The sequence below is a fragment of the Mycteria americana genome, chromosome 3 (assembly GCF_035582795.1).
Source record: "Mycteria americana isolate JAX WOST 10 ecotype Jacksonville Zoo and Gardens chromosome 3, USCA_MyAme_1.0, whole genome shotgun sequence".
NCBI lineage: Eukaryota > Metazoa > Chordata > Aves > Ciconiiformes > Ciconiidae > Mycteria > Mycteria americana.
Window position 1 is genome coordinate 95,606,687 of NC_134367.1, and position 22,171 is coordinate 95,628,857.

The following is a 22,171-nucleotide window of genomic DNA, read 5'->3' on the forward strand; positions in this document are numbered from 1 at the left end:
ATCATAGCAAATGAAGATCCCAATCACTGCCAAGCTGTAACTACGTGGTAGGAGTTCATAAAGTTATCTGTGTCCCTCTCATGCCATATAAAATAGCTTTGTGTGTGTGTTGGGGAAGCCCTTTGGGACAATGAGAAGCAGTGGCAATGGGGCAAACAGAAGGTGGAGAGGAATCAAATTTTGGTCAAAGCAAGCATCCTGTTCAGGATTATGTAGGTGAAATCCATAAACTTTCTCTTTGGGAAGACTTGTGTTTCAAAGTGGTGTTTTGAAATGCTTTGAAAATATGAAGTGAAAATGTCTCAATTATCAAAACAAATGCATGTTTAACTTCTGCCATGCCTTGCTTTCCCACCTTCCCCCCCCCCCCCCCCCCCCCCAAAAACCCCCAAAATCCAAAAAACAAACCAAAGCTTTTGGTAAGACAAGATTGTATTTGTATTCCTCATAGCCTGCTTATACATCTCTGAAACAGCAAACTACAGCGATTTTTAAACGTGAATGGGCTGTTTCACTCTAGCTCTTTGTTTTGCTTCTATTTGTTCTTATGCAACTCCCACCATTGGGCAGGTCTTCATGGAGAGATGCTGAAGTAGCAGGAGGGAAGCTACTGCTAGAAGGATTTGTTCTGTGAAGTTTCCAGCACAGATTTTGGACCATGGCCAAAGCTTGTTGAAGGCAAATTTCACATACCTCTGGCTGCCTGAGTTGAAGCTTTTGTTCCCATATGTGTCTCATGTCTTGGGCTAAACCTTGCCTTTAGTGAAAACCCAGAAAGCCTACCCAGTTTCTGGTAGCACTGAAGTTAACACCAGGAAAACTTTTGCACGTTTTGCTATCCACATTGCAGTCAGTCAGATTGCCATGAGTTATATTTGGGCAGCAGCTGTGTCTCAAAGTCCAATCAGTGCAGAAACCTCCAAGGGGAGCAGTACTCCTTTAAGGGACGGTGGGCACCTCACCTCACTGTCATGGGCTGTGTGCTTTTTCTTGTTACCTTCTTATAATTGAAGGCCAGCTGCCAGTAACACCATGTGGATTTGGAAACCATGGAGCTGCACAATTCATCTTGCAATTATGCCTCCTCTGGGGTTTTGATATTTTATTGTTTAATAGCACTAAATCCTTTTTAATTAAAAAACCTTCCAGGGGTACTAGTTTCAGACAAGAGTTCTCTGAACAGTAGCCACATCAGTTGCTCCTATATGCATTGAGCTGCACAAAGGTTGGCTGCAAACTTGCATTAACACAGATGTGGCTGTTATTCAGATCTCCGCTCAAAATCTTCCAAACTCTTTGAATGCTTTTGTTTCAGCTTAGGACCTGTCTCTGGTTTTGAGGTGTCTGATACCTGAATTGGCTTGACTCCTGGTCTGTATCTGTATTGGTATCTTGCTCTGGAACTGTAGTGAATTTTGAAGCAACCCCCTGATTGTCCTACTTGCTGTGACTGAGTTTGAGCAGTTCTGGGGTTTGTTTCTTTGGAGGAAACTAAACCAGAAGCTGTGCCCCAGGTGTGCATTGGATTCTCTTCAGTCCTGGATGGAGACATAAGACCTGATGATTGGTCTGTACTACTATGAATTCTTCCAGTATGACCATACATGGGCCATTAGAGGACTCCTGAACTACCAAGCTCTTGTTAAGTCTTGAATGTTTCTTGCGCCAGGTAAAGGGCCAGATGGCTTGTATGCCCTTAACTGCTGTTGGCCCTGAGGCCTCAATGCTTTGTAATTCCCCATGCTCTCTAGATCCACCTTTCTCCTAGTTTGAAATCCCTTCCTTTGTTTAAGTAATAACTTCCATTGTCATTCACCTTTGCTTGAATCACTTGTCTCCTATAATTCACTTTATTTTCTATATTATACTCCCTTTACTACATTATGTGTTGCAATGGTGACACCTGCTCCTTTGTTCTCCCAGAAGACCAGGCAAAGTACAGCCTGGGGACCCCTGGAAAAAACATAGCTTTTCAGCCTGTGACGTGAAAGACCTGAAAGTCTCTCTGGTGGCAGAATAACCCAGCAGTAATATCAGATGATCTCTGATAGTAACCTTGTGGCTGCCTCTGGCTACTAGAGATGCAGTCAGAGTCTGATTAAATCTATGAAGTGGAAGGGTGTCGTGGAGATCTGGGACCACAGCTGTACTCTGCACAATAGTTTTGCCCAGTCACAGAGATTGCATGAACTGAGCTTCATGTGGGGATGTGGTAATACAGAGGTTAGAGACTGGGTTGCTGCTCCAGAGTACCTTTAGGTGCAAGGACACATTCGGGTTGGCTCTTTCCCATTTCCCCCTGCTGTAACCTACATTTGAGATCCTTTTTCCAGCACTCCCTGTTACCTCTCTGGTGACAGAACTGCTTTTCCTGACGTGTCCTTAGGTAGGTGTGGGCTCTGTGTGAGCCTTTGGGTGGAAATGGGGCATTACATCAGAACTGTCAAGTGCCAGAGGTTACCAGTCTGACTATGAGGACTTTTATGGTTTTTAAAAGCAATTTCCCTAGGGCTTTGAGATACAGGCAAACCTTCTTGTGGTGCAACAGAGATGATGGAAGTTGTCTGCACAGTCTGCACCCTGCATTACTGTCTAGCTTAGTCCTGGCTACTGTTGAAATAATGAACTCAGCAAGCCCTAATACTTCCCTCCTGTGTGGCATGTTCCCGTCCCCAAATGCTGAGACTATAGACTTACAGAGTTGTAATGGCATCATGCATAGCAATACTGCGGATCCCATTCCCTGCTATGCCAGTAGAAGAAGCATAAGTGTTGAAAAGGATTTTGTTTGGGATCTGAGAGATTCATCTGTGGCTGCTGTGCCCACCAAGGAGAAGGGCTGAAGAAGGAAAGAGAGCCTTGTCATGTTTGTCAAGGTGTTGCCACAAGTGCTTTGGGTCCATGGCATGCCATAGCAAGACCCAGGTGAGAGAGGATTACAAGTAGACTTCTGCCTCAGCAGGGATTTTGGGTCATTGACATGTGGTGGGGGTGGCCCGTAGTGTAATGCCCTCCCCACAGCAGAGTGCTCCTGGGCAGCAGCGTGGTGGGGAGCAGGCCGGTGGTAAGCACTGGTTTGGAGTCGGGGCAGTGATATAACTGACTTCATCTATCTGTATCTGTAAGTCTTGTTCAAACGTTGTCCCATGAGCAACGTGTCCCACCAGTCTCCTGGGCCCACTGTCTGCACGCCATTGGAAAAGCTTCTGCAGTGTGACTTAGTGCCTTCCTCCCTGCCCCTCCCCACCAAACGTGGTCATGGAGGGCTGATGTCCAACCAGCTGCACTCCTGGGGCATCTGCTGTGCTGCAGGATTAAATCCACTGTCCTGGTCCTCTTCCCTTTCCCCAGGGTTGCTTGTGTATGGGCACTGTTCAAACTTGGAGGAGGGGGGAGCTTGGGAACTGGGTGCTGCAGTGCCCCAAGCAAAAAGCAGAAACAGAAAGAAGATGCTTGCTTTTGTTTGTGAGGCCTCATATAGGTAATGATGCTGGCGCGGTGAAATGCTGCTGTCACCTGTGCGAGGCAGACCAAAGGAAACAATATATATTGCTTTCTAGAGGGGTCTGTGGAAAGCCCTACAGCTGAGGAAGCAGATGTTTGTGTGAGAGTTTTCCTTCAGACAGTTTTGAAGTATATGCATGGCTGGAACGTCTGGTTTGGGGGCCCAGATTAAACCTTGTCTGGTTTAATTTCTCTCACTTTTTGTTTAATCACCCAGTTTTATAGTCTGAGATCTTCTTAAAACCAAGGTAGTTAGCAGATGGCTACATGAGCATATAGCTAAACTACCTGTTTGTCTTTTAACATGCAAGAAAGTAAATTTCACTTCAAATATTGGATATAGTGAAGATGATTAGACATTTACTACATTTCTTCCATTCTTTGCTCTACTAAAACCAAGTTTCCAGAAAGCTCTCCATAGTGCTGGAAAGGGGTGTTACCTTTTTTCAGTGGAGAAGATGTTGCTTTGCATTTGCTAACCCATAAGCAATTCAGAATTTATACTTCCTTGCACTAAAAGCTGTCTCAAGCTAATTGGCAATCTCAGTTTGCTTAAAAAAACGCCTAGTCTCTCACGTTCATCTCTGCCTCTCTTTGTTAGTCTCCATCTGGCAGTACACCAGAGAACTCGAGAACATATGCTGCTCATCTCAAGGGTAGATATAGGGGCTGTTGGAAGAAATAATTTAAAAAATCATTAACAGATAGATATTATTAACATGCATCTATTGTGGGCCATGTGGCAATGCCATTCCCCATTTTATAATTTCTATTTGTTTAAACAAATGAAATACATTTTAAAATAAATTGCTGGTTAACTGCAGATTGAGGTACATGCAATAGAGCAGTGGCTTAGGAACTTTCAGCTGGGGTGAGATATGTGACTTCCTTCAGGGACAATGAAAAGCTGTATGCTCCGATTCCTCTTCTGCTGCAACCAAAACATGGGCATTGCTCATCAAATGTGTGATAGGAACAGAAGGAGACTTTGCATGTGGCCAGACATTGAGGTGTGTATATGGGTGATGGGAGCAGCTGCATGTTGTTCATATGTCAGGTACGGATCTGGTCACCTGAGGCCCTCTAGGAAGAATTTAGTTTTCTGCATGGCTGGACATAGTGTAAATGCTGGACAGCCTTGCTGTAAGGTATCAGCTTGCTGTGACTGCGTCTGTGCGAGTTAGAGTAGTTGGCAGGACAGCATGTTTTCCAGCAATTCTTCAGTTATAACTGTATAATGTTTTTATTTTGATAAAGTAATTCCTTGAGATGTACTGTCAAGGATATCAAGGCACACCTCTGCAAAGACATAGCTGAGCCTCATTCTGCAACTGCTTGAGAAGTTGCCCCCAGCTGATCTGACTATGAATAGCACATTTAAGTGAGAAATAAAGACTGTTACACCCAGCTGCAAGGAGGCTACTGGACTACCTCTGTGCCTTGCCCATGCTAGTCTAGCACGTAGCTGAGCTTCCAAGGGACATGTTTGAGCTCGCTAATTACCTTAAACTTCATCTATGCTCTCATTACAGGTCTTGCATAACTGAAGTATGTATTATCTATCCACTTTTATTTGCTCGCAGTACCAGCATGCTCTGTTAAACAGAGGGACCTCAAATATTTCTTCATGTTACTTGCACTTAAGAACTTGCGGTTTTTAATTACAGTGGACAAAGACTAAACTGGACTAATTAAGGGCCTGGATAAACATAGTGCTTGTGTGTGCTACATAATGCCTTGCTGAAAACGGCTTATTATCTTTTTGGCTTACTTAAATGTTTCTAATTGGTAAAGTATTGATTTCCCCCCCCCCCCCCAAGTCCTAAAGATGGGTTAAAGCATGAATACCTGATCTTAAAACAGCATAGGTGGAGAGCAACTTGCCAGAAGAGCCATACAACCTACAGCCCACTTCTTCCTCCCCTTTTCAGGAATCCCTGGCACTTCAGCTTTGGGTGATGGGAAATGCTCCTCTCGCATCCAACTTACACGTGTTCTCTCACATAACAAATGTGCTTCTGGTGCGATAGTGAGCTTAAACATTGCTTCTTTCTCCCAAGATCCTCAGTTGAATTTGGGCAAAGATACAACTCAATCTACTTACGTACCTATAGAATTAAATGCTTTATGTAAAGGCAAATCACACTTTGCCTCTTGAAGTTATTAGCTCTGTGTTTGAATTTTTTTATAATATTTTCATTTGACAGAATAGTCATGCAAAAAATGTGGACTGACTTAAAAGGTGTCTGCATGTAAGTAATCTAATTACAGAACATCCTCCCTTTCTATTTCACAAATGCAGCTTTGACTTGAAAATGTGCTAACCTATACAATGATTGCACTTGTTAATCATGTACACAGTTTTATTTAATTTGCTGTATTACCCTTTTCCACTCCTGTGTTTTGCTGGTAACTTTCCCCTTGAGAGTTTTCTGCAATAGACTAGATTTTCCCTGAGAGACCCAGGTCCCTGCTATGAATTTTGAAAGTATGTCTAATCCTCCTCAACCATGCTCCAAATGTTAACTATTGGGATTCCCATACATCACTTTAAATTTTCTTTGAATAAGAGCAAAGTTTTTCTGGGCAACATGTTTATGAGGGAACCTGGGTACATGACTAGTTCAATGACAATAATAATGATAGTGATGGTTGGTGCCTGGCCAGACTCATCTGACCTTTCTGGAACTAATTTACTTTTTGACAACTGGAATGAGCAGAAATGAATTAGGCAAGAAAAGGATCAAGTGCTCATCGGCATATTTCCTCTGAAAGCAAAAAACTGGCTTCCACACACAAAACCTGCCTGATAATTGTCCTGGAGCTTAATGAAGCAGGGCATCAACCATTTCCTTTAAACAGAACGAAATTGTGGGTAAAAAATGTGGAAAGTACTGCGTTTGTGTGGCTGATGAATGACAGTGGGCCTCTAAGTTTTTAAAAATGTGAGGCAGGGTTGGCAGTGGATATTCGAGGAAAGCATTGCACCTTGGCAGGAAAAGAAAAGTTTGTCAAAAGGATTGTATGTCCATCCAAATACCTTTCAAGCAATGAAAACTGAGTGGAAATGAAAACGGAATAGAAAATTTAGGGAAGATTACCAATAGAATGATGTAAGAGTTCCTGATTTTTAGATTGGGGATAGGTCCCAACCTTGGGATGGAGGGTAGGAATCAGAGATTGGTGTAAAGATTGGCTTTGTAGTAGAAAGGTAAATCCAGACATAATTGCAGCTTTAGTGGCCTCCAGTCATTATTGACAGCAAAGATGGTGGTTTCCATAATAAAAGCACTTGATCCTTTTTTAATTATTTGTAAGAGCTTGTATTTAGTATCTTACAGGTTTGCAGAACTTTGCTTGACTGAGATTCAACACAATAGAAGTCTGTTTTAAGGCTGACCTTGTTCAAGAACACTTTCTCAAAACAAAACATTTTGTTCTGCATTTCAGCATGTGGATGAGGAAGAGGAAGATGGCTCCTATTGTATTGGTGATATACCTCTTGCTGCTCACGGTGGTGAATTCCTTATGTGTGCTTCCTAGAGTTTGTACCTATTGTCTCCAGAGGCCACATGAGAGCAGAGCAGTGGTCCTTTTTCCTCAAATCCTGTGTGACTTGGACCAGACGTGCTTTTGGTGTACAGGCTGAGCAGGACTTCTTGTGCCCTTGCCAGCCGCAGTAGGCTCCAGATCGGAGAGCAGAGGCTCTTCATTGATTTCACCCCTCCTCACTGCTTAGCTGGAGCAGGGGGAGCTGCTGGGGTGCAATGAGGAGGGCTGAGGAACAGATGGTTGAGAAAGGAGATGTGACAGGCTGGAGTCAGGTTGCAATTTTGTTTAATTACAGTGTTTTTGGAGGATGGCAAGTCAGAGTAGGAGCTGAGAGAGGAATAGGAGAGTGCAGGGCGAAGAAGAAGGGTCACCGGTGGGTGGGTAGATTGGCAGCATAGAAGTAAGCACTGCAGCAACAGGGAGTGTTGGAGGAATGAAGCTGAAGAGGAGAGCCAAGGAGGGAAATGCAAGTAGGGGAGAAAGAGAAATGGTGTGATAGTAGCTAAGAGGAGAGGTGCAAAGAAGGCAGAGAGAAGAGGAAGGGGTCAGGAGAGGAAGGCAGAGAAATGTTAATGTTAGGCTCCGTAGCAGATATACCCTGAAACTCAAAATCGGTATCCCCTTGTTGTGTAGCAGAGAAATCCCTTGGCAAAGCACGGGGATATATTGACGTGGCACAGGGCAGTGTCCTGAGCAGTAGAATCAAGGGCTGTATTTCTTCTTATACCTGAGCTAGCTGGGTTTGGGGTTTTATTGCATAGTGCTACTACTTATCATGTAGATGCAGCTTATGTCTGTAATGCTAGGGCTGCAGAGAATATAGGAGCGATGTCTGTAGGAAAGCCTTTACCAGTTGATATACTTTTTCTTTACAGCTTCAGATGCTTTAGCTCATGTATACAGAGGTAATAAGCCTTTAACCAATGCCAGAGTGCACAGCTTGCTCAATAAAAATGTATGTCTTCACTCTTTGAATGCGTGAGATGCTTCATTGTATTTGTTCTGCTTTGAAGTATCCAATTCCTTTACTTTCTGTAGATAGTGGGTAATACTTGTGGAATTATAGTAATCTCTAAATGAAGTTTGATGGTTTGAGTTCCTTTTTATGATATGTTTTGCAGTCAGCTGTGCTGAAAGCTTCCAGTTGCTTAGGATTTTTTGGGTTTTCTTTATAACTGTCCTGTGAGAGATGATAAATGAGGATTATTGATTCATTGGTTCTTTATACCATTGTTTTTGAGGACAACTAAATACCACTAATTTCCCTGTTGCCAAGATTGGCAGTTTATTTGCAGCACCTGGCACTGGTTTTAGCCTGCATCTTCTGGAGCTTCTTGTTTTGCTCAGAAGCTGCATCAAACAACTGGTGTTTATTTGCATGTGTCCTTCCCTCTCCCTCCTAGCTATTCATATTTAACATACTAGTTGCCTGTTGGTTTTTCTCAAAGTTGTTTTTCCTTGCTTTAGCTCAGCAGGCATTATGCTAATGATTTGCCTAGTTGTTTCCTTTTCTTTTAGCTTGTTTTTCTTTCACTGTCTGCATGTTTTGTTTGTTTATTTAGGGTTTTTTTGCCTATTTTTATAAGTCCTTGGAGCATGGGCATAGTAAAATAGATCCCTTCCTCTGCCCTGGGAGGTCTTTAGTTGTGTCTTGTGCAGCCTTTTCAGAACTTTTTATTGCATAATTTTTTGCTTCATTTTAACATCCTCTAATGAGATGTCTTCTATTAATTACATTAGCTAACTGATCCAATAACTTTAAAACACAAAACCTCTTAGCGCCGTTTTTACAAGTTTATTATGCATTAAACTTCCAGTCACGTTTGTTGTTGCAATAAATTTATTCCACTTTTATTTATTCTGAACAAAACTTTTAATGGTGCTTTTTGGTATCTTACCAAACCTTCACAAAGCTGTACCATTATCATAAATACTTGTTTTTCATAAACAACCTTCTTTTATTACATTTAATCAATATATTTTATAGTTCATAAACAGTCTCTATTAAACCTAATGCACACATACATGTGTGCATTATTATGAGTTGTTTTTTACAGTATATTTCAAAAAGTTAGGTTTCAGTGTGGTCTAGCATAGTTAATGCAGCTCTTTCTCAATACAAGTTACTCAGCTGAAATGCTTGGAGAGTATAGCTCCTTTTAGGGTAATACTCTGTGTTAAAAAACAGTATTGTTTTTCAGGAAGATACTTTTATTTTTACGAGATATTAACTCCTACCCAACGATGTATAAGGTTACAACTTAATGCTTTATGTTTTGGCATGGTCTACTTTGCTCACACAACCTTTATTGGCTGCCATTATGCAAGTAGTTTTTAATTATGAAGCTATATTCTATAATTTGTCCACAGATCTCCTATTCCTTCACTGCGCAGAATGGATCTACTTGTGAGATGTGTAGTAATGGGGGCTCTTCTCTGAAGATCGTTGCCTCGCCAACTGTGGGAGTTTGTGTTGAGTGAGGCAAGATATTGCAGAGCTGGCAAGGATGATCTCTGCACTAGGAGAACTGAATGCCCATGCAGAACAAATTTTGTGGCTGCATAATTTTCGTTGTTGTATAAATGGGCTTTACTATGTGACTAGAATGTGCTCTTTATTTTTTAATCATCTGCGTACACATATGAGATAATAGCACTTAGTGTTCGTTGGGGAGCTGAATTGATGGTCTTTGAATGGACCATACAAATAAGTAAATACTGTATTTGGTATAGACTTGATTCAGTATGCCTAAATATCACTTGATATCTCACAGTGGTAAGGATGAATAATTTCCCATTAAATGATCTCCCTCTACTCTGTATCCTGAATAAAACAGTGGATTCTGTTGGAAAAAATGTATGACTGTACATAGAAACAGTGTTATTGAGTGGAACTAAAACCCACATAAGTAGCTTTAGCTTAACACTTCCTAATTCTTGAATGTTTAGTTTTGTTGTGTTAATTTCATTCCAAAATGAGTATTTTTAAGTACGAATTTATATGCAGGCAATACCCCTTGGGTGATGCTAAACAGCAGCACCTCCATATGCAGAGTCTCTGGCTTTGTGCTTTTGATAGCGCAGCACAGGATTCAGGCCCTGAGGATTTCTGGGGTGGGCTGGTGCAGCCTGTGCCATGGCCTGCGCTCGCTTAATTGCATCTGCCCTTGCACCATGTAAAGGCATCTGTTCGGTCTGTGTAAGCTCACATCCATCTCTTGGTAGGAGTGTGGATGTATGACTCTTTCTCTGGTCACTTTTCTTCTTTGCAGTAATTTTTTTTTTTTTTTTTTTTAATTGGAGGAGGCTGGAGGGGTTCTTTGATCCTTCAAGATAGGAGCTAGTGATGGGGAAAAGTCACACTAGGGACGTTTGGATTTGTTTCCCCACCTCTCACTCAAACCATAGAATATAACTGAAAATTATTCTCTGCCTGCTGCAAGAACTTTAAGTGTCCACCAACCTTTCTGTCTTCAAGGCAAAATGTAAGGCGTAGCTGTTTTTTTAATTTTCATCATCACTAAAGCAAAGGAGTTGGGGTGACTAGTACTCTACGAGGGAGGAAGAATAGTGGGAAGGGATACTAAATAAAGTACTTGTAGTTCAACTGCCTGTTGAGGTAATATAATTTTGGACGATGTGGCAGTGAGCCCAGCATAAATGCGCATTTTGATAAATGAGATTCTTGGACAGTAGTGCTGGCTGGAGCTCCTCCTGCTCCCCAGAGGCTTCGTGATCAGGCTGCTCCCTGGTGTTGTATTTCCAGCTGCACGCTCACGGGCGAGTGCTCGAGTCCTGGGTTTAGGATGTCTTCGCTGTAAGCAGCACCAGGATTGGGAGTGACACTTACGCAGCAGCGTTTACAGCAAAGGGTGGCTCCTTTTGGGAGAGCAGTGCCCAGGTCACACCAAATGATAGCTGAACAGAGCTGCTGATGGGGGCCCCACCTCCGAAATTCTGATAAATTGTCCCCATCAAAGGGCGAGTTGCTCATTTCGGGAACAAACCAGTCTGCTTCGAAGACTGTTGTGATGCTCTCGTACTACAGAGTCCCTGTTTTATGGAGAAAATTGTTACCTTTTCCAAAACGTTTCCCCTGCTGGAAATAGAGAATGGGTATTAACAGAGGAGAGGTCTATAATACTTGACACGCAGCAGCCAGACAAAACTGCAGTCTCTCTTGTTCTTTTTCTCATTCTCTCATCTCTCTCCCTGAATAGAACCAATTGGATAGGACATACTGTAATTTGTTTTTACAACGAATAACGTTGCAGTTTATCCTCAGGGACAGTTGGGTGAGTAATCTCACAGCAACCTTGACACCCTGATATTGTAAAATGCAGATCAGGTTGGTTGTTTTAAGCAGATAAATAATTTAATTTGGTTTTATTTCTAGTAAAAGGGGGCTAATAAGGAAATGTTTGTGAACCTCCTGCCCAAGTGATAATGTATTTTCTCTATATTTAGAAGTATTTAGCTAGTTGTAGTATTTGGTTTGATTTACAGGCTCATCAGAGAACTAGATAGATGTTATTAACTTCAGTGCTAACTCTTGGGCTCTCCTCTTTGTCTTTTATCAGTTTACAGAGACTGAGTTTTGGGCATCAATCCATGTTTTAACATGTAATTCAAATGAGGTGTGATTGACACTGTTCAAATAAACTGGTGTCATTAAGCTGCTGTTCCAAAGGTTGTGCAGCTTTGTGAGTGAATGCATTTAGCTTACAGGTTAAATAAAATCAGATTCCCTATGCACTGGCTGTAGATTTTATTATTTTTGTTTGTTTGTTTGCAGAAGATGATAGCTGGTTCTAGACTGTAATAATCAGTCCATGTTTCAAATCACACTATATGGTAACAAAAAGCATTACAAGACAGGAAAAAGGTATTGTAAGATAGCAAGGAGGCAGCAACCACTCGAACCTTCAAAAAGATTGTTCATCGTGCTGGTCTATTAGAACTGAAGCTGATCATTGTATGTTTGGTATTTGCACTCCATTAAAGGTAAGAGGGCCTGAGTCACTCTGCAAAATTCGGGCATGGACAAATGTGAATCACCTCTGACTAAACCACCTGCAAGCAAGAAGCTGAAATTGCTCAGCAGTTGAGGGGGAAGCTGTGTGCGTGCCTTCCTTCTGTCATGGCACACAGGCAACCTCCAAGAATGTCATTGTTAGTTTGCCTCTGTATGTGTTAATAACTGGATTTTTTTCAGCAACGGCTTCCCATGAAAGCTGAAGGAAGTGAGATTTCTGGTGAGGTTTGGATCAGGCCCATGGCAAAGAGAGAATGTATGTGTAGGAATACTATCCCTTAGGGGTCCCTTTAGGAGGTTGAAGATCTCTGCCATCCTAAGCCGTGACCAGCTGTGCAGAGAGGGAGTCATAAAAAGTCCATGTGAAAAAAATTGTTTTAAGAACACTTGTCAGTAGCTTTAATGCAAAGCACATGCTTTCCTCTGACCAGTATGAATGGTAAGATACTTGCAGTGCTTGAATCAAAACGTCCCTGATTAAAAGCCAGTGGATCCCTTTGAAATTAGTTGGAACTGCTTTCACTAAGCAGAGATGAGAATTTAGCTTGTATACAAAACAAAAAAGATCTAAAGTCTCCAGGTTTTTATCAGTCATTTTGGAGACATGCCAGAGCTGAGTTTCTGGCCTTGAGACTGTTCTTCGTCCCTCTCTTCAGTGGGGCAAGACCAGGGAAGAGTGTTCAGTTAAGGTAACGCTGCTTCTGAGCTGTCAGTCATTAACAGCCTTTCCCTTGTGTGTGGGCGGTAGTAGGTGGCTGCTTGTGATGGAGCCTGTTGGAGCCAGAGGATGAGTAGATGGAGGCTGTTTGCCTTGTGCTTGTAGGAAACAGAGAAACCAGGAATGGCCGCAGGACGATGCGGTTCAGGAGGGGTCTGCTCCGAAGGCGCATCCTGCAGCGGCCGTGCTGCCTGAAGGCCGGGGCTCATGGGACTGCGGCTCCGGGCTTCCTTTTCTGGGGGGGGGGGGGGGGGGCTTCTGCGTCCGATCACGCAGCATGCAAAGATGTCAGCACCCCTGGGCTGGGTTTGCCTCACAGGTCCTGCACGGCGCTGGTGTTGGATGTGCCTAGCTGCAGGGGATGAAGGGTCTCGTGTGTGGTGTATATCCACCACTGAGCCCTTCGTGGCCCCGACAGTAAACCTCTGCTGATGTGTGGGTTCTGTGGTGGTTGACACATAACTGAAAATAATCTTTTTCCACAATGGTGAGACTTGTTTTCACATTCCTGAGAGTAGCCGGCTTCTTGCAGTACATCAGCCCTGCGCTCTCTTCATGTTGTGGTTTGTGAGGTCTCTCAACTCTTTCATGAGCGTCTTTCCAGGTATCAGCCAGAATACCAACGCTGCCTTAAAGTCTAAGTTTTTCTTTTTCAACTTTTTCTATCTCATAAGCATTTTGGCTAACAAATGATTCCATAGACCAGACACGTCCGCTCTCACATTCTCATACGCGGTCTCATCTATTTGGATTTTTGGTTTGATTAATCCTTTCGCTTCTTAAGGCTCTTTCTGGATACAGGCAGCCCAGTTGGTCTTTAGTTGCCTCCGAGTCCTGCACTGACCACCACTGTTTTGGTGAGCAGTGAGGCTACAACAATCTGACACAGCTGGCTTGTGGCTACTCAGAGGTCCGTAAGAGCCATCAGTCCAGTTTGAGTGTTTGTGACTCTTAGATGTGGCAGGAACTCTCCTTTTCAGTGTAACAGGGTTACATTAGTTTTTCTTCATATCTAAATGAATTGCCTTGTCTTTCTGTCTGATGGCAAATTTCATGTTTCGCTTACTGTAAACTTTTCCATTCTCTAATATATGCCAGGCTTCAGCATACAACAGATTTTCTTCCTTATTATTTCAAAAGAAATGTTATCAAGAAAAAGAAAATTAAAATGTGTCATGATGATTTGGAGAGAAAATAAATACACTGAGGTTAAGCTTTCATCCCAATTAGACCTTGACAGTAAGAAATACTGGGGGGGGGAGGGGAATTCACAAAGAGTTTCAGACAATGTGAAATAATGTTTGGTTTGGGTTTTTTTTTTTCAAATCAATTTTCCTTTAGCAAGCTTTTCTTTTTTTTTTCAGGAATATAGTAGAATTTGGTTTTGTGTGAGATTGTTTCTCATAATAATTTCATCTCGTAATACTTCTTGGTTACAGCTCACGCAATGGCAGTCAGACTGAATTTCTGAGTCCTGTGACCCTCTGGACTTTAACCCCCTGTATTTCACCTTCATTGGCTTCTAATATATAATATTTACTGATTCCTAGAGCTGCCTTTGCATAGATGTTTTGAATGGCTTACTTCAATTTGCTGTCCATTAATCTTGAGGGAAAAAAAAATTATGCTTTCCTACTTGCTGCCCTCCATCAGGTGTGAGATCCTTAACATTGCAGCAGCATCCCGACCAAAGGAAGTGGTTGACACTGGCAGTAGAGAATGAGAGCAGGTGACAAAATGTTCATAGCAGTTAATGGATATGAATGTATATGTTGCATGTGCTGACCTAATCTCTCCTTCTGTTTCTGTGTAAACATATGCAAAACAGATATCCTTGATAGTAAGGAAAAAACTCCACCAGGCATAACTTAATTTTTATATCATCTTTATATTATCTTGTACTGGTATATTCAGTACACCAATTACAAAAGCAAATAGACTATGCCTACTAAAACCATTATCAGTTACCATTTAGCATACTCATTAGAAATGGCTTATTAGAATATGAACGTCTATATTATTTTTTAAAGCATCATTCTTCACTTGGAGTACCTACTACTAGTCTACCGCTGACAATTATAAAACAAATTACCAGTTGTCAACTAATATACAAATAGCCTACTAGGCTGTTATTTCAAATAAGTTTTAATATTTTCCCATTGAGCAGAAATGCCGAGTTCTAATGAGTTCTAGTTTGCAGTAATGAGGGAGCTGACAACAGGATGAGGGTTGCAGCCGGCTGGGTTTGAGCAAAAGCTGTAATTGAGAGCTATTTTGATACCAGCGTAGAACTGAATCCTCCTAACTCAGCTTCTCATACCTCAAAATGATACGCCTGTTTCCGAACATTGCCTCGGTAGAGGCTAACCCTGGTTGAGGGATTGACCCAGCGCTGCTTTTTGAGGGGTAGCTTCATAACATAGAATAGGTCAGTTTACTGGGTCAGAAATGCGATTAGTAAGAAATTTCATTTGTAAAGCAGCCGACGTCGTTACTCTAGCAGTGCTCTGATAGAGGGGCACCTCCAGGTTGCTTATGTACAGCTGTAAAAGTTGTTAGGCTTCCCCAATGCTCCAGACACCAGAGAGAGGGTTTCTTTTGACGCACTATGGTTGAGTGCTCCTTCCCCTTTGTACTTTTATTTTGGTGCTTCAGTCTGATGTAATCTTATGAGCTATTTCATCGTACCTGCTTTTACAAGATCAAGCCGCTAACTGCCTTGGAAACGCGTTTTATTTATTGCTGGTTTTGTTATTCAAACGTGTAGATAGAAGGAATAAAAAGAGTACATGGGTAGTTTAGGCAAAGGTTTATGGCTTCATTTTCTAGCACAGATGTTTGTATAAGCATTTGCATTTTGGGGAGCTTGTGTTAGCATACCTATTCTGAGGTTTCTCTGGGTCTGCGTGATCTCAGAAAAGACAAAGTACCCTTATTCTTTCTGCGCCTTCTCTTCCCTGTGAATTTTGTAGCTGAGGCTTAACACTTCCAAACTTTGCGTGTCTTAAAATCTAATATTTCAGTGAGCTGGGACTTATGCATGTTGTAAAATCCCCACAAAGCCGGCAGCAGCTATTTCAGACTGTCGTTGCTGCTGAACGGTTAGCGGTTGTCCCGGAGTGTGCGCCCTCTGATCCCCTTGCAGCCGTGTCCCCCCCCGCCGCCGCCTGGCCCCGAGGACGAGCGGTGGCAGCGTCTGCCGCAGGCAGGGAGCGGGCGAAGCGCTCGCCCAGCAGCGCTGCGGCTGTGCCCCCTCCCGCCAGGAGAACCATCGGCGAGGAAGAAGGGTTGCACCCAGCCTCGGACGGCCCTGCGCACCTTGCCCCGTCAGCAGGCTCTCCTCCCGTTAACCCCATGGCTTGCTTTGCTTCTGGCAGTGCTGCACGGGCAGGTGTACCGGTTTTGCACCCCAGAGGGGACGTGGCTGCTGAAGGAGAATTCGACCCTGCCCTGGAGGAACCTGTCTGAGTGCGAGGCCTCTGACCAGGTAAGAGTTTCCATTTCTTGCTGCTGCTGTTGTTGTTTAGGACAAAACAGAAGAGAGGAAAAATATAGTCATTGGTGCCCACGCGTTTTTGTCCTGTCAAAGTAACCTTTACCGACTCATCCTGCGTGCCTCGCTTCAGTGAGCCTAATGGTAAGGGACGTCAGGCCTCTCCCCTTCAACAAAGGGAACGTGGAGGGTAGACGAGAGCAGGTTTAAATGTACGTGAGAGAGCCAAGAGAAGTGAACCAGGTTGTCCCAGCTGCGGTGCGGTGCAGGGGGCTCAACTGCAGCCCACCCAAACTGGAGGAGTGACCTAATGTTACTCCTTTCCTTTTCTTCTATTGGCATGTCGTTACAATAAAGTGACCGTTTGTTCTCTCTGTCTTGTTAGCAGCTATTAAGGTGATTGAGATGCACTGAACTGAAGGATATTTGCTTTTCACCTTTGGGCAGGGGGCAGTCCCTGCTTTTTGTTTGTTTGGGGTGCTTTTGTCTTTTTACCTTAATTTGCTGTGGGCGATGGAATTAGGCTTGTCAGTATTGTTTTCTTGCCCCAGTGCTTTATACTCTGCAGGGAGCTGACACACCTGGCACCAAGTGAAGGAGAGCGTAGGGATTTCCAGGGGATTTTTGTCGGCCATTGGCGTCAGCTAGCACACCGTGTGCGTCCCCACCACACGTGATACCATTACTGCTGTGAGCCTCCAAGGGTGATGCTTTTCCTCACAGAAATTGAGCGCGCTCTCTCTGTCCCAGGGTACTGGGAACTAGTACATACCTAGCCAAAACAGTTCAAGTATATGAAATTCCCAAGTGCTGCAGGATCTGTGTCCTCTGGAGTTCCTGTTGCTCAGTGCCTCCTTCTTCAGAAGGAATAAATGGCTGTAGACTAGAAGGAGATGGGAAAAGTGATAGTTTCTAATTCTCCAAATATGTTAAATTTAACTTTTTCCTTTCATTTGCAGCCTTATTCCATGTCCCTTCCATGTTCTGGGGTATCCCAGCAGAGCGCATTGTCTTAACACAAAGCGTAAACCTGGTCGTTTGACTTTTCCTTGTTCACCGCTATGGTTTCTTCCAGAGCTGTGTTGGGACATGCCAAGGAAAGAGATACCTAATGGTAACACTTGGTCATTTGGCACCTGCCTTCAAGTTTCCATGAAGTGATCTGGATTCTGAAACCCTGCGTACATGGTGTCACTCCCTGAAATGTGAACAGCGTGTTTGGTTTTCCAGCTAACGTATATTGAGCCCCCTAATAACCTACTTTGTTTTATGCATCTTGTACATGAGAAGAGGTTGTTTTGATAAGTTTGCCGTGTATTATGTTACAACTGTTGCTAAAACAAAATCCAAAGGGTTTGTGAGTGAATCCTTATAACATTGTTTACTTTAAGTGTGTGATGTGGTTTTGATTTGCGTAGATGTTTTAAATTGTCAGGTCTCAGTAGTTTGCCTGAGCTTTGATACTGAAGAGATTTTTCTTTTCTCTTCGTAAGGCAGCTCTTATCATTCCCTTTAAAACATTAACCTGGCAAATCCCTGAGGAACAGCCTGTATGTTCACCTTAAATCCTTCTGGCTGTGCAAAGTACATCTGAATAGCTGTACTTATTTCTGAAGTACAATGAATGTATTCCTTTGTACAGCACAGGTCTCGGGAGTCAATTGCAGAATTAGCAGCTTGAAGAAGGGAAGCAAAATGCCTGAGTCTATTTAGACAAAGATATGTGCTTAGAAATGAACCAGAATAGATAATATGAATGTGCCTCAGAGGCTGCACGATAAGCCTGTGTTACAATTCAGACCTGCCTGTGGCTTTTCAAATACTTCTCTTCTCTCTAAAGATTTTGGCCAGCACTTTCAAGCCAGGTTCTCGGTGGTCATGTCTTCAGCAGTGAATCTGAAGGGCACCGCAGCCCAGGACTGTCAGGGGGGTGTGAGCGTCCCCGCTGCTCTGGCCCGCATTGGGTCGCTCCCTCCCAGGCAGTGCTGTCTAGGTCATGGGAAGGTGTTGGGCTATGGTTCGCTACCAGGAGGTTGCATAGTTGAGGCAGAAGAAAGACTATTTGGGGGCAGAAAAGAGTTTAGTTGTATGAATGCAAGGCATGCTTTGCCTCAGAGTCAACGAGCGGGACCTGGCGTGTTTTATTTCTAAATGTAGATGTAGCCAAAGGACCCCCCTCGTTACAGCAGTAAGGAGACTTGCTTTAAGTGTTCAAGTTTGAACATATCAGCTTTGCCATTCTTACTGCAGGGCTGAGTGGTGTCTGTGCCTCCTGCCATCCGTTTAAGACTTCCTTGTGTGATAATTCATGCCTCTCCCACTGTATTATGAAATAATGTCACATTATCTATTTTCTAGCCTGGCTGCAAAACCCAACTGTTTGAGTGAACACCTTGGAGCAGCTGGGGAATTAAGATTAAATTTTTATTTCTTTAGAGCATACGGAAAGTGGAAGACTGATTTGATATGTGCATTTAAACTTGAAAGTAGAAGAATGACTTCTGGTTATCATTAAGAAAAGTTAGAAAGCAGCTAGGAGAAAAGAATTGAATCCCATGAGCTCTGTCTTTTCCCCCCTCCCCCCCTTTTTTTTTTTCTTTTCTCCTTTATATGCTCTCAGGATGCACCAGAAGAACAGCTCCTGAATTTGTCCATCATATACACCATTGGATATGCTCTTTCCTTCTCTGCCCTTGTAATAGCAACTGCCATTCTTCTGGGATTCAGGTAACTGGCAAAGCTCTGAAGAGAGTGGAGAAAAGGTGTTGGTTTTCTATATGATAATATCAGACTTCGACAGAAACATTTGATTCCCTTCCCCCCCTTCTCCCATCACCTCATTATTTCTCTATCTTATGTCATTTCTGTGTTCCTTCCTACAATCATTTCTTCTCGAAATGCAAGTAAAATTCCTAAATTTTTGCGGTGTTACCTGTATGAATGTGTGGAACAGATGCTTTTTATCAGTTGAAATATTTTGTTGTGATATGTTTTATTTCAATGAAATTTCCACTGGAAGAGAAGGAAAAAGAGAGAGATTCCAGCATTCCCCCATGGTGTTGCCTTGCAGATGAGGCACTAGTCTGGGGAGTGAGAGGACATTTAGGATGGAAGTTTTCATCTTGCCTTTCTTGGAATTACACAGAGCATAAAGCTCGGTCTGGCCTATTTCCCAGCCCTCACATGCAGGGTGTATTTCAATGCAAAAATGGCTTTTTGACACAATTTCTCTTTTTGGAGAACTTTCAGAAATTCTTATTTCTTTTGCAATATGGAAGAGAACCTGCTTTTGAAACTTGAAAAGTTTCTGTGAGATAAATTGCTGCCACCTGGTCAGATTGGAGTATTGGGTTCAACCAGGTATGCACCAACAAATTGCATGGAGTGCCTCAAAATTAAGAGACTATTGGTTGCACTTGCCAATGATACACTGTGTAGGTTTGGTTAAAAAAAAAAAAAAAAACACCAACCCCCCCCCCCCCCCCCCCCCAAAAAAAAACAAAAAAAAAACCAACCAAAAAACCAACCAACCAACCAAAACCAACTTTGGACTCCAACAGAGAGAGAGATCTCTTTCCTCTGTAAATGCAAGAGGTGTCTTGATTTTAGCCAGACTTTCCTGCAGTTTGGGGATGCTGAGCACAGGAGTCTGATATTTAGAAAACACAAAGATGCGATCCTGCTCTGTTGTGGGAAGGCAGTCCCTCTGCCGTGAAGTCCTGCTCCCTGCTGCTGTACGTAGCCAGGTCCCATCATCTGTCTTACACACTGATGAGGCTGCCTGCTAAAAAAGCATAGCTTTCCATCTCCTGGTACTTATTTGAAATCAGGTCAGGAACCTTCAGGTCTCTGATCCTTAAGAAACTTTCTTCACTGACTAGAGCATTATCATTGTCAGTTAATGATCTGGTGCCAGCACTCTCTGTTAGCAAGGCAGTCCCTCTCCTTTCCTCCCTCCTAAGTGTTTGTACCCCTTACGTATTTAAAAAGATCAGTCATGCCTTCTGGCTTCTAATTTCCAAAACTAAAATTATGCAAGCCTTCTAATATTGTACCACACATTCTAGCATTGTATTATCCCTCCTCCTTCCAGTGGAAAAGCATAGGCTAGCAATCTCAAAGAAGATTTAAAATGACTACAGAAACGGAGAGACATGCTCACCCTTTGTGAATGACACGTGATAATTATGATTTGTACGTGTTGTACCTGTGCAGCTTTGGGACTCATCTGACAAAACACCAGATGGTCTTGAAGTCTCCAAATGTCTCCCAGGATAAGTGCTTTCTCCTTGTTTCACCCATCAATGACACTTTTTGAGTAATCTTAGCAGCCCAAATGTAAAGGTCATAGAGCGCAACCATATACTTTCTGAAGGAAGGAAGGAAAGATGCGTGTGTGTTTTGGCAGGGAACAAAGAGCAAGTTCATCACTGAGGACTGGTAGGAAAGAGGGAATTATGATGCCCTGACTTTTGTGGAGAGATGCTTTAGCATTTTTTCCTTTAACTGTGAAGCAGGGACTGGAGAAGTGTACAGGAGCATGTGCTTCTGATTTTGAAAATGAGGTTTCAGAGATGTTAAAGGGACTGAGAGCCTTGTTAGAACTATGTCATCAATCTCTTTTGTGCTTTCGTGTCTAAATTGTCTCTCTGGAGTCAGTTTGGTCCTGGATCTCATGAAATACGTGAGACCTCCCCCTGTGTGGATTGCAGTTGCTGGATTCTGACTGAAACCTCCACTCGTGGCCTCTCTGCCGTAGCTGTGCAACCTCAACAAATAGGGATCGAAATTAATTCAGTGGCACCAAAATGCTGACGTTCTCCATTTTTGTAATAGGAAGGCCTTTTTAAGTGCTTTAGACTACAGAATAACCTTTATATTTGTTTTTAATAATGATACAACAGAGGAAACAATATATCTCTAGTGTCCAATTTTGCATCCTCTGAAAGAAGTGGAAGAAAACTACATCCTCTGTAGTTTCAGTGATGGAAGCTGAATTAGGCCCATAACTTCATGACTGAAACAATTTGAATAACTTATATTGCCTGTAGCAGAAATACTCAGTAACTATGTGCAACCTATTTTCTTCAGCTGGCTAATCTACATAATTTTTTCAATCAGATTTAAATGTGTAGCAGTTCTGAAGGGTAGCAACAAATAAATTTTGAGTTAAAGGAAAATAAGTATTAATGATAGGTAAGTTTTGAAATAAGCTGTGACTTACAAGTGATGCAAAAAATTCTATTTGACCTATGAAAAAAAAAGTTCTCCTTCCTCTTCAGTGCAAAACCAATAACTTTCAGACCAAGTCTATTTTTCTACCCAAATTTATAAAGCAGTGAAAATAGACATTGAAAGCATAAGCTCACTGAAACTCTTGCTGGAACAATTGCTGTTTATCATATGTTAGCTGTATCTTTTAGCATCAAAAAAGAATCATGGCCAGTGTAATTTCCTCTGAAGCAAAGTGTGTACCCTTGCAGTGCTGGAAGAAAAATGTTTGTGGATAAGGCTGGTAAAGCCTTTGCACAAACATTGGCAGCACTCTACAGCTGGATGCCACTTATATGACTGCAGTTTCTTTTGCTGTCCCTTAACATGCTCTTTTTTTGACAAGTAGCAATTTTATTGTCTTTGCAGCTGGCTGCTGAAATTCAAGAGGATTTTTTTCTTTGGTTTTTTTTTGTTTTCAATTCTGAATGCAGAGGTGAAAATTCTGTTCCTTTTAGTTCTACAGAAAGTATTTACAATTCCCCCAGGAGGCAATTGGAATACAGATTTTTCTCTTGCTGTCAAAGCGGTAATTTACAGGTGGATGTTTTTTCATTGTGGGTTTCAGCACAGCCAGAAGCTGTACTGCACACCAGTT

At 42.5% G+C, this 22,171-nt stretch overlaps 1 protein-coding gene across 1 annotated transcript in view; it reads left to right on the forward strand.

The window, feature by feature from the left end:
* GLP1R (glucagon like peptide 1 receptor) overlaps positions 1-22,171 on the forward strand; it is an 87,729-nt gene that overhangs the window by 39,355 nt on the left and 26,203 nt on the right. Inside the window, exons 4-5 of the mRNA XM_075497410.1 lie at positions 16,187-16,296; positions 18,923-19,029. Of these exons, the coding sequence (XP_075353525.1) occupies positions 16,187-16,296; positions 18,923-19,029 (217 nt within the window). The remainder of the gene's footprint in view (positions 1-16,186; positions 16,297-18,922; positions 19,030-22,171) is intronic.